The following is a 14,184-nucleotide window of genomic DNA, read 5'->3' as shown; positions in this document are numbered from 1 at the left end:
TATTGCTGACCTCAACACTAGCCCCCATTGTACCCCAGCCAACTAAGTGTGCCCTTCTCCCTCCGAGATCCAAGGTGCCTCAGGGAGGGGCAAAGGGGAGCTTGGGTCTCATTCATGTCATGACTATATTAAAACGAGCTGCTCTGTAGTGGGTAGACAATTAACAATCGGCGTTTTTAGCCGGTGGATCACAGTGGGGCGCTGGGGATGTTAAAGGCCGCTCCAGCAGCAAGTTTGGAAAAAGGCAGCAGTGTATGACATTTGGAAGGCTTCTGGTTCCTTTGTGGAGGGGAGGGCCTTGTTCCCCTCCTTGGCGCTTGTATCTGCTTGCTTGGGATGCATGAAGGCAGGCTGATTAAATGCGGCACACGCTCGCAGCCTGGTACAAGTTTGGAGAGTGTCCGGAGCTCCTAAGAGGATTATGGCCACCCTGTCTCCCCACGCTTCTAGGTGGAATCCTCTATAAAGAAAAGCCCTCCTTTTGCTGTGGCTAGGGTCACCATTTGCCAGGGCAGAGCCACAGGACTGGGTCCTTGGAACACCACAACCCATGCCCATGGGCCCACAGATAAATGCGGAGCCAGCACTGAGGCCAGTTAATGCCATGGCTATAGCTGCTGGACAATCAGGATTGATTTTATTCGCCACATTCAGATTTTAGAAGAAGAAAAAGAAGCAGAATTTATGAGCAGGTTGATAAGCACTTGAAGCACGAGAGGGAAAAATATGCACAGAAAGACCCAATAAACCAGGTGTTTATGTGTAGGAAGTGTTCTCTGGGGATGGCACTGAACTACAACTCCGTGATGTCGATACACCGATCCTAGCCTGCGGCAATGTCTTCATCCACGGCTCCGGGAGCAGGCCCCTCTGCACATCTCTTTATTGATGATGGCTTTCTGGAGAGCACCAAATGTCTGAATGGGAGAAGCTGCCACGCAAGTAAGTTGGGGGAGGGGAGAGCTGCTGTTTGCTTTATTACCCACAGGACAGGAAGTCCTGATGTCTCCTCCATTTCTATTCATTACCTTCAGTCCACCTGACGCCTTGGCAAGGTGAGAACTGCAGACGTGTGAAGCTGGGAGCTAATGTTTTCCTGTCTCCTTCCCCATCCAAGAGCAGGGCAGCAGCAGGGGTAGGCCCAAGCCTAGCTGACTGACAACTATGCCTGGGGCTTGGTGGGATGAGCTGGAGCTGCCTCCCCGCCCCCCCCAAGCTTTGTTTATCATCAGGCCTTAAATTCCTGAGGGCTCCCTCAATGGCCTGGGGATGATGCAATTTGGCAAAGACCAAGCCAGCTGGCAGGTCTTCAGGGGGCCAAGAGGAATTCTGAAAAGGTTAGAGTTTATGGCCCCATGGAGGCTTCCTCATGTGAGCCACTTGGGGAGTCTCACGGCTGGGTGGAAATTAGCTCTCTATTCACATCTTGCTGGAGAGCTGGTAAAGGCATCCAGACTTTGCCTCCAAGCACTTTCTCTATTGTCATTCCCTTGGCAGGTCAGGGGAATCCCCAGACCCCCTGGGAGTAGGGCATTGAGGACAAAAATCTTCGTTTGGTCCCTCTCAGTGGTGGGGATTCCACAATGGACACCCAGGAGTCCAAGACAGACCTGAAGAATGTGAGATGCCAAAGCATCCAGTTTGAAGAGTTCTGAAATCCTGCCTTCCATTGGGAAGAACTGTTTGATCTTTGGAAACTAAGATGGGGGAAAAAAGGTGTGCCTGTCTGATATATGGCTTTAAATGAGAATATCCTCTGTCTTATTTTGAATGAAGTGATACGACTTGTCGGTGTTGCCTTTTTATGCAGAAAAATCAAAGCTATTAAACCCACGCATTCATCTATGGAACCACGGTGCTGCCTGCCACACAATGCATCAGGAAGACAGCTGAACATCAAACACGGAGCAAAGAGCTCAGAGAAGAGACCAAGTCCTACAGCTATCTCCCTAATGCAAACTCCCCTTCTACAATGTGTTAAAAGGGTTGAAGGTTAAAACAAAACAAAACAAAACAGAAAACCTCAGTCAACAGATAGCCAAGTCCACTCAATGTTAAGATTCTCCATGGAAATTGGACTTCACTATGACAAACACCCACTCTGTTGTTTTCTGACATAAATTTTATAATAACCTTGCAAGGGGAAGAAGTTTCTACAGATATAACCATAGTAGAGACACAGTGGATTTATTCAAAGCTGAGCTTGGCTGGGCCACAGATTCCTTCAGTTCCTTAGTACTGGGCAGGGGGCAGTGAGCTGTCTGCACTTTGTCTCTCTGTGAGTGGCTTGAGAAAGCTCAGAAACGTCACTGGGCATGGACTAAGAGAAAACCTGATTGTGACTTTGGGTCCAGAGGCATCAGAAGAAAAATAAAAAACAATAACTACAACAACAAACCAAAACCACATGTTCCACTGCTTTCAGTGTTTTGTTTAAGTTGCAAAAATTCCTTATTTGTTCTGCCCAGGATTTGGTGATTTGAGATCTTTGTGAGTCATTTGGGCCTGGCCTGTACCATGGAGACAGTTTAGTGACACATCCAATCTCCCGTAAGTCTCCACACGTAGGGCAGACACGAACCTTCCACTCGGGCCATGAGCCCCATCTGTTCCCGCATTGAGGGTTTCAGCTCTCACTCCGATTCCACAGAGAGCCGCACCAGGCCAAGGCTATTTGTGTATCTCTGTTTACAGTTCCCCCCATCTTTCTCTTGATGAATCCGGCTAGCAAACATAGCTGTGTTTGGATTTGCTGTGGTCCGGACACCCATTTCTTTCACGTTCCATGGACGATGTCAACTGCGGATTTTCTCTGAGGACTCCAGCCATGGAAACAGGGGCGTGCGGACATGGCACCTGAAAAAACACTCATCTTTTGAAACTTCTCCATTTGGATCCTGTGTGTAGACAATGGCTCTTCTTGCTGCGAGCTGCTCTCTTGCACAGAGGCCTGACCGAGTTTGGGTGGCTCTGAGAAGGTGGCTGGGCTCTTCTCCCGTCACTCACTTTCCCAGAAGCGTGGCTGTGATTGGCTCTGCCATGCCTGTCCTTCCATTTCTCCATGCCCAAGCCACCTACCTACGTTGGCTGGCACCATGGTCCTCAAGCAGTCACAGACTACATCCTGCTTCTGCCTCTCCTCCAAGTGGCAATGCTGAATGATGACACCCTCTCGTGTGTTTTATCAGTTAATATCCTCTTCTCAAACTGGCACGATGGGAAGATTTAACATTTCCTTTCTGTGTGGCTTTACGGGGAGAGCGGCCTCACGCCTCGCAAAGCACTCAGTTGCGAGACGTGAGGCCACAGATGGGCTTTAATGGCCTTGCTCACCCTGGCTCTGGCTTTCCCTGGCCCCCCTCCCGGGGAAGATCTTGCTTCAGGGCTGTTTGCCTTTCATGATCACCACAGTGGAGCAAGTGACAGCTCTAGCACTGGGGACCTTGCTGTCTAATGGACTCCCCAGAGCCACTCGAGCTGCTCCCTGGCTTTCATAACCACAGCATGTTAATTGCACCTTTACTTAGCACGCACCCATCCTGCCTCACATTACACTTTCCATCTTGACTTCCATTTACAACTGTATTCTTCCAACAGTGACTGTGCATCTGTCAGGCGCTGAGGGTTTGCATACTTGTCTCTCAGCCTGGATTTGGAGGTCCTATCAGTGTTGGCGACACTGGTTTATTTGCATCTTGCACGGAACTCACAAAAATGTAGAACAACTTATCTGGGGGAGTCACACCAGCCCAGAGCTGGCAGACACATCGATTGTCAGTCCCCCAAGGAGTGACGGTGGTCAGGAGCATGAAAACCACCACAAACAGACCAACTTGGGACCCGTACCCTGTGCCAGTCCACTCTGGCTGACACAGTTCCCCAGGACCCACCCCTTCATTCGATTCCAAGTTCTTGTGCTCAGGCAGACAAGTCCGACAAATATTTAGACAGAGTGGATAGAAAAAGTGCTTTCAGCAGCTACCACTTCCTTTCAAGAACTGTTTAATGAAAAAGAAAATATATATGAATAGTTCCCCTCACACTGAACTCAACAGGCGCCGGCCTCGGGTCTCTTGATGACGGGGCTGAGGGCTTCCCCCCACCAGACTCCATCCACGAAGTTGTAAAACTGAGGCTGCCTGCGAGTGAGAACCTGGAGGAGATGGGGGCATGAGCCTGGAGGGGGTGGGGGCATGAGCCTGGAGGGGTTGGGGGCGTGAGCCTGGAGGGGTTGGGGGCATGAGCCTGGAGGGGTTGGGGGCATGAGCCTGGAGGGGGTGGGGGCATGAGCCTGGAGGGGTTGGGGGCATGAGCCTAGAGGGGGTGGGGGCATGAGCCTGGAGGGGGTGGGGGCGTGAGCCTGGGGGGGGGTGGGGGCGTGAGCCTGGAGGGGGTGGGGGCGTGAGCCTGGAGGGGGTGGGGCATGAGCCTGGAGGGGGTGGGGGCATGAGCCTGGAGGGGGTGGGGGCATGAGCCTGGAGGGGATGGGGGCATGAGCCTGAGGAGGCCAAGGGGAGGATGTGCTTGGTGAAGATGCACCACACACGGAGAGAAGGGACTCCCCGCACAGACCTCCCTGCAGACACTGGAGCTGCATCTTATGGGTGAACCTGTTATGCCTGTGGACAGAAATGAGAACTGGCCTGTGTTCTCGGGGCCTGCAGGAGTGGTAGAGGGACGTGATGGGATCCCAGCAGCCAACTGAAAGGAGAGACTGTGTCGGCTGCCCTCTTTCTCTGTTTTCTTTCTGATGACTTTTCAGGAAGGCTGCTATCTGGTGTTTGGGAGTCAAGGGTTGAAGGTGAGAGGTGGTGGTAAGAGGAATGGCCAGGGGGAATTTTGGATGTCACATTTTAATTCAAAAGCTACAGTGTGACCCCTTTGGGGGAGGGGAATGGGTCAGGGTAAGATCTGTGGAGACTCTAAACAATGAAGAGATTATATCCTTCAGTCCCATGTAATTCCAAATAAAGGCAACTTTAAACCATGAAGTGATTGGAAGGAAGTTATGTTTGTTCCCATGAAGATTATTTAATTTTTTTTTCAAAAATGCACAAAAGTCAAATATTTTAAAAAGTGTTGGCTCATATATTCAGTGGCCATCCTCCTCCCCCGCCCCTACTCTGCTGGTGGCACCTACCCTGCTCTGTCTGCCTGCCACCCTGCACCCCTGAAGGTAACTTCCACTGACTTTTATCTCATGCATCTGTGGGTTCACTTTGAGCCGCTTCCTCTGTCACCTTGTTCCAGCTGGATGGAACTGTAACCCCTGTACCTGCTTCAATCCATAGGACCACTGTACTCCCACCCCCTCCCCATGTCCTACCCTCTTCTCTAAGGGTGACCCTACTGACCTGTCTTGAAGATCTCATAGCGCAGAGAGAAGCCTGCCCCTTGCCGGGCATAGTCAGAGGTGAACTTGATATACAGCATGGAGCCCGAGGAGATGATGGTGGGTGGGGCGATGTTCCCACAGTGCTTGCCCAGGAGGTCTGCAGATTCACTGTCCCCATCTCGAATCTCAATGAAGTCATACCTAGATGACACACAGCAGACACACATGAGAGAGGCTCGCTGCAAGATGAAAAGCACCACTGTCTCCCCTGCTCTCCCCATTTGCTTGTAGACACTCAGGTGTCACAGAGGAGCAAACCTGGGGCATGCTTGCTTGTGTGCCCTCTGGAACACTGCTATGGAAAGCTTTATCACAGGCCCACCTGAGAGCAGTAGCAGTGTTGCATCAGGCACTGCAAAACAAGAGCCTTGCTTTCCTTCTTGGCCAACTGCATTCTTATTGTCGTTATGATCTCTGAGTCTTGGTCTCGTCTTCATAGCTCTTTGTTCCTTCATATTACTTACCCCCTTCAAATACCAAGTTCATCATTTGTAAGATGAGGATTAAAAAAAATATATCCAGGGGCAGGCATTTTGGCTTCACAGCCACAATACTGAGCAGGATGCCCAGGTCCCTGAGTCCACTGCCTGGCTCATGCTCATCTACATCTTGGCTGAAGCAGGTGACAGCCCCAATACCTGGGTCCCTGCCACCTACATGGGAGACTCTGCTTGAGTTTCCGGCTTTTTCCTTTGGCCTAAACCTGCCCTGGTTATTGTGGACGTCTGAGTAAACCAGTAATGCTATCTCTGTGACTCTCGATGAAACAAAACAACAAAAAAAATTTAAATCCACTCCAAAAAGTTGAGAGAAAAACAGCATATACGTAAAAGACTAGGCACAGTGCCAGATGTTTCCGAGAAATCTGTTTTCTGGTCCCACACTTACTGTCACTCCCTCTTTAACTGCTAGTGACAGAGACTCCACATCCACGGGCCACTGCCCTCTTTGAGACAACTCTGCCACTTTCATATCACCAGGCTCTAGTCAAAACTCCTTTTATTTCATAAAAGGAGTCCTCATATCACACCACATAAGGCAATAAAAACCTTGTTCCCAAAGCAGACAGTGGATCCCTGGAGACCCAGAATCTGCAAAGGGTAGGGTCAGGCTACCCTCCATAAAATGGGGATGAGGCCGGGGAGGAAACAAAGATGCCTTAAAGACATCCTTGGCCAGGTTCATGGCTGACACACATAATGCACCGTTTTATCTTTACAGCCACACATTTTTCAACCGCAGTATGAGCTCTGGGAGTCTTCAAGGGCTATGTTTGTCTCCCTTTCTAGGCGCCCAGTTAATAGTCCTGTCACAGCTGCCTAGGTGGGAAACTTCCTCCCTACTGGCTCCCTTCAAATGGCTGCCCACTGACCATTATTTACTGAAAACCATTCCTTCCCCTTGCTCTTCCTTTCTATTTATTTTTGCATCAACCAGTTAAAATAACACCTAAGAAATCTCCTCACTGGCGAGAAAAGTAAGAGCCTGGAATGCTCCCTTCCTGTGATGTGCCTGTGTCTCCTATGCCCATCACACACAGGGTCTGTGGGAGCCTGCTTTCTGCAGAGGGGGCTACAGCAAATGCAGAGGCCCACGGCCCTCACTCCAGCCCATAAGAGCCTTAGTGCTGCTTGCTCAGCCACTTCCCCACAAATAAGCCTGTGAAGGAATTACAAGGAGCAGACCTGGAGTGGCTCATGCTTGGACCTGAGAGGACTGGACTCCCTACAGCCTAAAGAAGGGCAATGGTGGGCATTCAGTGCAATGATTAAGTTACTGCTTGCAATGCCCACATCCCATATCAAGTACCCGGCTCAAGTCTTGGCTACCCCACTTCTGATTCAGCTTCCTGTCTAGCTGCACCAGGAGAGGGAAGGAGGGATAGCAAGTGATAGCTCCAGAACTTGGGTCCCTCTACATGGGAGATACTGCTGATTTTGACCTAACACAGCCTTGCTGTTGTGGGCGTTAGAACGACCAACACATGGCAACTCACTCTTCAACTTTCTTTTAAATAAAATGAAAACAAATAAATGAAAATGGGAAACGTAAAAAAAGTACCAATCCTTAAGAAAGAAAGGCTGAAGCTGCTCCGAGCCTGCAGCTGTTTTCCCCTGGCATTCCAGAGAGATGGCCAAGGACTTGGGAAGGCTGTGGGAATGCGGCAATGTTTCGAGATCTGTGATTTCAGGACGGGACATGATGCTGACTTTTGAAAACAGGCTTCCTCTCTTCGAAAAACAAAGTGAAAGCAGCTTATTTCGTCCTCAAAGGGAACTCCAAAAACCTTCTGGAAAACCCCTGCGTGTCATTTCCCTGCTCTGGAGAGTACTTGGCATTGAATGAGGTGCTGCCCTCTCAGAGTGCCAAGTAGGAGGAGCCCTAGGCCTACACCTGTCATCACACACCACCAAGCTCACTTGCAGGAGCACGCAGGGCTCTGGACACCCAAGTCCCAGTGTTTCAAAGAGACACAATTGTGACTGGGTCCCAGCTTGGCCACTTTTCAGCTGTGTGCCCTTAGACAAGTCACTGCACTTCTCTAAACTTCAGAAATGGCAGATGTAAGAGGAAAAAGGGCTAGCAGGTAGAACCTTTCTCCTAAGGTGGTGGTGAGAGTCAAGTGACTACATATAAGACTGAACATCTAGTCCAAAACTTAGTGTGTGCAGAATTTAACTGATCGGTCATGTTCTCAGCTGCACAGCAGGGGGAAAAAGTCAGGCACGGACGCAAAGCCGAAATCACTTTCCCAAAAAGATACAGTAGGTGAGCCTATTTAAACCTTTTGGAAAAATTGGACAAAAGTTATTATGTACACAGTCTTTAATCCAGCAATCCTACTGCTAAGGGATTGTTTTCCTAAGAAAACAGCCAGCTGATTGCACAAAAATGTGTATGCAGCTACGTGCATGTATTTTTTAAAAGGCAATGAAAAGTGAGATGGTACATTCTTTACAAGCAGAGTGCTATCCAAAAGTCCACGCCTGGAAGGCAGGTAAACCAGTTTCAACATATTTATAAAATGAAATGCTCTGTTGTTATTGCACACAGTGCTGCAGGTCTGGATTTTTATGTTTTATGGAAAGAACTTTAAAAAGGCAGACTGCTGAAAGTGTGTGAGAAATATATATGTGCATAAATAATACATATAACCTTGTGTAAACATAGAAAAATCTGGAAGGCTATACACTAAAACATTCATAGCGGCAAGACATATGGGTGTAGGATAATTGGCAATTTTTAATTTCTCCTTTATTGTCTTCTATGATCTGAATTGTTTATAATGAGTCTGCATTTCTTTAGTAAGCTAATAACATATAAAGTAAAGCTGCTTCCATAATAATTTTTCCCCCCAGAGTTAGGACATGAGAAAACCAATCCAGCACTGAGGATGTAGCAAATGAAACTGCAACTTCATCCGGGTCATCATCACCACCACCACTACCAACAGCATCACCACCCAGCAGATCATCTTCACCATCAACATAATCACCATCAGCACCACCAACCTCCCCGCTGCAGAACACCTAGCTCAGTGTCAAGTACGTGGCCCCCACTCGCTAAAGACATTGACAGCGTTTCCAAGAGCACCAGGTAGTTCCGGGCTTAGTGGTACTCACTTCTCTAGGAAGGACAGCAGTGTCCTGCCATCCCACTGGCCTGGTCAGCAGCAGTGGGAGGGTCTTGTCTCGTGGCTTAACCACCTGTGGAGTCATTCTGGAGATTAATAGAGTGTCCTGAAGCAGGCCTATTTCAGCAAATGTCACTGTTGCAAGCCTGCCCCGATTTACTGCGCAGATACAGGGTCTCACTCCATTTTTGCCCTGCAGCCAATGACAAACACATCCTAACCTGCACACTCCTGTGGTAAAGGGGTGTTTTTGTTAAAGGTTCCTGTCACTCAGTCTTATTATACTGTTTCTCTCTGAGCCTGTTAGTTAAAGGATCCCGCCCGCTGGTGAAGCCTTTTGTGAAGCAAATAAGCAGCCCTTCCCAGAACTTCCTAGAAAAATCGCATTTTTTTCTATCACATTTACTTAAAGCAAAAGTGACCCAAGGTTACAAGCTGACAGCTGCCGTCCCCTCCCCTCTACCCCTCCTCCAGTGTCCCGGTTCCAGGCCTTAGACAAGCCCCACTTAACCACACGAATTGTCTGGCTGTGCTTTTCCTATAAAGGCACACTCCAAGTGGCATGCTGACTTCATACAGAATGTCTCATTTACCTCCTGTGTGACTGAGTCATTTGGGGAAATTTTTTATTATTAAGGATTTGCTACAGCTGGAGCAAATCTCCTTAGAAATTTCCATGTTGTCGGGTTCATTTGCGAAAAGCTCGGCCGAGGCTTAGGAAGTTTGCGCCCTTGGAATAAACGTGACTTTGCACGGAGCATCACATGTCCAGTGTTTGTTTGGTAAAGGAATCTAGGGGTACAAAAGAGCTCATCCCGACCATAGGCAAATAGGATAACTGGGAAACTACTCCTCTCAGGACATATTACTCACTTTCCGGAAGGCAATAGACCTATTAACTACAGTGTTTGCATTTCATTATTCATAATCTCTCTCAAATGAAAAAATTCCTTTCAAAGCTTTAACACTACCTTGTGTCCGTTCATTTCTTTTTCTGTGAGCAGAAGTAGCCATCTCTACTATTGGCCCGCTTTCTCTCTCTCCAACAGTCTGTGATGCCCTTTCACCTTTCTCCACAGATTCCAACATCTGCATGTGGAACATCTGTCTGGAAGTCCATTGCTCTACTTTGTTCTTCCATTTTAAAGTCTTCAGGTCTCTCCCCAAACCTGCCCTGAGGGTGTGGGAATCTTAGCTGTAGAATTAATTTGAAGAGTCCCCAGGAGAGATATGAAAAAGCAACAATCTCATCTTTTTCCACTCATCATTAGACAAACATGAAAAAAGGACTTTGGAGTTTCCATAACTTTAGATACACTCGATACTGCCCAGCAGGACCCTGGGAGCTGAGTTAGGCAGCAGTCTCATGATATCAAGTCTGTCTCCTTGGTGCAGGAGAAGGGGCAGCCCCTGTCAGCATACCATGGTTTGGATGTCACTCAGAAGCACTCAGGAGGGGGCTCCATACCAAAGAGTGAGAGCACAGGCCCTCTGAGTAAGGATGGGATTTGTATCTGTGCCTGTGTCCTGGCATCACAGTCCTTGCCACCCAGGCCATGCTTTTCCTGTGCCGTCTGCATCATAGATGGTCTAAGACAGTTTGCAAATGGTGAGCTCTTCACTAACCCTGGGACTTTGCACTGTTTTTTTTACTCTCCCTGCAATGCCCTCTGCTTTGGATGTAGTGACTGTTTCTCAGGCTTTAGGCCTAAGTACAACGCCAACTCTTCAGAGAGGCCTGCCCTGATCACCCTATGTGAGATGGGTGGCTTGTATGCTCTACCTCACCATTCTCTTCCTTCCCTTACTGCTATTATAATCTGGGAAGGTCCTGTCAACATCCTTATTTATTTGCTTAGGATCTATCTCCTGCACTAGATTGTAAGCACCATGAGAGCAAACATCAAGCCTTTTTACGGCTGAGTTTATAATGCTTGCTGGGTGTTTGGCACACAGAAGTGACCACCAACCGCTTGTTGAGTGAATAAATGAAGAAGGCACTTCTAGGGGTTGTTCTGCCTAAGATGACACTACCCCATAACGATGCTTTCCAAAGGGTTGGATATGATTGGTCCTCCATGTTCATGCCCCAACACACTCACTGAGCTATTCTGGTTGCATCTGAAGCCCAAAATGTTGTCTCATGACTTAAAAACATGAAATATAACATTCCAAGTGGAAGAAACATCTCAAATCATGCTGACAGCATTTTCACTATTAGTGGCAAACAAATCAACTATAATTAAAATGCTGTCAACGTGATTTGAGATTTTTTTCTCACACTTTCAAAGTTCCATATTTCGTGAGTAGATTATCCAGGCCAAAGAATGCATTGCCTGCTGGAGTGTCTTTCTTTCAGGAGGCTCAGAGAAATCTACAAACATTATTTTATTAATCTTTACAGTAATACCTTCAGGGAAGATAGGAGGAAACCGCCGTGGGACCGTGCACAATCTCACAGTGCCGAAGCTGCCCGAGACACAGAGGCCATGCCGCAGGTTTGCACCTTGCTGAGGTCTCTGGCCAATTCAGGCCCAAAGCCAGGACACCTGCTTCTTGAGCTTTGTGTGGGTGCCCAGCCTTAATGGAGAAATTGGCTTGCTGTCAGGTCAAGATTTTTAAGAAGTAAATTTCATTTCCTTGAATTTCTCCTTTCATAGGCACCGGTCATTTAATAAGAAGCTAGTACATCAATGGCAAGCACTTGTATTTTATTGAGCAGTAACGCTGAGCCAGGCCTTCAGTTCGCATTTTATCTTGTTCTTCTTGAGACCCACCAGGCTGTGTTATGATTACCAGTGACTTGCAGATCAAGAAACGGTGGCTTAGAGTGGTGAAATGACCTATCCTAGGTCATAAGACAAGGCAAGGCTGGACTCAGCCTTGGAAGCGAGCAAGCTCACACCAGGGCACACAGAACTCCACTTCCTTCCCATTTGCCTTGCTGTCGAACAAAAAGCAGAAGGCAACGAAAGTACCAACGGTGTCAGCAGGGGTCTGGTGCAAAGAAATCTTACAGTCCTAAGTCTCCACAAAACGGGCATCAGGGACGAAAGAGCTTGACTAGAACCTTACTCTTCTTTGTTTAGTTCTGTTTAAACAAAGCCTACCAGACATGCCAAAATTAATAGACAAATCACCAACAGAAACAGTGAGCAGACTTGGAATTTGATGGTTTCAAGATTCACCCAGTGGAAATCTCGCCTGTGAGTGCTCAGATGGGATAACATATTAATTTTCTAAGTGCAGTATTTTTATAAGCACATGTACACCCGTATGTGAACATATGGCTCATTGAGTGAGAAAGCAGGATCCTGTGTATTTATAAGCCCTTCAAGCATGGTCTAGAGCTCATATTCTTCAGGCCATTGATTGCCAGTAGGGGCCACACATGGGTTTCAGTGGGCTGGGGACCTCTGAATTTTTTTTAAAAAAAGATTTATATATTTTTATTGGAAATTCAGATATATAGAGAGAAGAGACATAGAGAGGAAGATTTCCTTCTGTTGATTCACTCCCCAAGTGGTAGCAAAGGCCAGAGCTGAGCCAGTCTGAAGCCAGGAGCCCGGAACCTCTTCCAGGTCTCCTGTGCAGGTGCAGGGTCCCAAGGCTTTGGTCTGTCCTCTACTGCTTTCCCAGGCTGCAAGCAGGGAGCTGGATGGGAAGTGGGGCCACTAGGACCAGAATCAGTGCCCATATGAGATTCCAGTGCGTTTAAGATGAAGACTTTAACCGCTAGGCTATCACACTGGGCCTAGACCTCTGAAATCTTATGTCACCAGGTTTGGGAATCTGTGTGTGCACATTTTCCTAGGGAAGAGGCTAGGGACAAAAGAAATCATAAACTACTGCTACAGAGCAGTCTATGAGGCTGTTGGATATGCCCAGGGGCACACAGCATACATATGGCTCTGTGGACAGAGCCACCTAGTTTCTGGCACTCGCTGGTGACTGCAGGCAAGGCACACAATCCCTTTGAGTCTTCTGTTTCTTTGCCTATAAACAGTAACAGTCTCTTCCTTTTGGGCTGGGGAAGGATGATGACAGTACACTGGCTGGTCTTCCTACTATCAGCAGTGCTCAGCAAAACAGAATGGCACACTGCTTACACACAGCACTTTGGACATCAGGCCTGAGAAGACCAAACGAACAGCCAGAGCTAGAATCTCAATGTTTTCAAACTTGGGGGACTTCTTAACCATATTCCTCCTTTATGAACATATCAGCAGTGACTCAGGTACTGGAGTTTCTGAGAATTTATTTCCATCTGTGTTTCTGAGGCTCAAAACCACCCTCCTCTGCTGTGGCTTGAAGGGCAAAGTACATGACCTTGCCACAGTTCGGGAATTAACACACGCAGTGGCTCAGCCCCATGCCTGACCCAGAGTAGGTGCTCACCACACAGGAGTTATCTGTGATTACTGCTACACGACAGGATTATTGGCTGTCCGACTCCAAGGCCCCAACCAATTTCAAAACTCTGTGTGCGTCTGTAATCCTATGTTGGTGCCAGGGACCTTGTTAGTGGCGGCTGTTTGGCAACGCATTTTCTTCCCACCATGGGTCTCTAATACATTAAGCTTCGCATTCAAAAACCCCACCCAGCTAGGGTCACCAGAGTGTTTAGAAGGCAGGAAACCTGACCACCCAGCCAAGGAAGTATGCGGAGAGAATAACCCAAAACAAACTGAAGGAATTATTCTAAAAAACCTTGAAGGCCAGAATATGGAAACTACAAACAAGGGCTATTTATACTTGTTGGTTGTTTTTTCTGCAGAAGCGCCAGGATGATGGTGAAGGCCCTGGATCTCATTGTTCCTCACAGAGCGTGCTGCCAAGATCACATCTCGTGTGGGGAAACAGGACCCCCAGGTCCTCTTCGCTGCACATGAACTTGGAGAGGATCCGGGGTACAAAGCCTCCAGCACTTGGGCCCTGACCCTTTGGGTGAACTCTGTTTCCCACACTGGGCCAGCTCCCCAGCAAGATGCATTCCTGAGGCCGGGTGGGCCAGCGGGCACTCTGGTGGCTTCTTAGATGGAAGGCTGTTGCTACGGAAGGGATGGTTTTCTTGGCAATCAGGGCCAAGGTGGAGTTTCTGGCTTCGGGCAAGCTTCTTTCAGCATGGCTGTGGGGTTCCTCTTCCATTTGCTCC

General features: G+C 48.2%; 1 protein-coding gene across 6 annotated transcripts in view; it reads right to left on the bottom strand.

The window, feature by feature from the left end:
• Positions 1–14,184, bottom strand: part of NRP2 (neuropilin 2) — a 112,650-nt gene that overhangs the window by 71,899 nt on the left and 26,567 nt on the right. For all 6 annotated transcript variants that reach the window (XM_040984536.1, XM_040984539.1, XM_040984537.1 and 3 more), the window contains exon 3: positions 5,355–5,536. In XM_040984536.1, the coding sequence (XP_040840470.1) occupies positions 5,355–5,536 (182 nt within the window). The remainder of the gene's footprint in view (positions 1–5,354; positions 5,537–14,184) is intronic.

This window comes from Ochotona curzoniae, unplaced genomic scaffold (genome assembly GCF_017591425.1).
Source record: "Ochotona curzoniae isolate NIBS_2020 unplaced genomic scaffold, NIBS_Ocur_1.0 contig_4148, whole genome shotgun sequence".
NCBI lineage: Eukaryota > Metazoa > Chordata > Mammalia > Lagomorpha > Ochotonidae > Ochotona > Ochotona curzoniae.
This window is presented reverse-complemented; position numbering and strand designations above follow the sequence as displayed.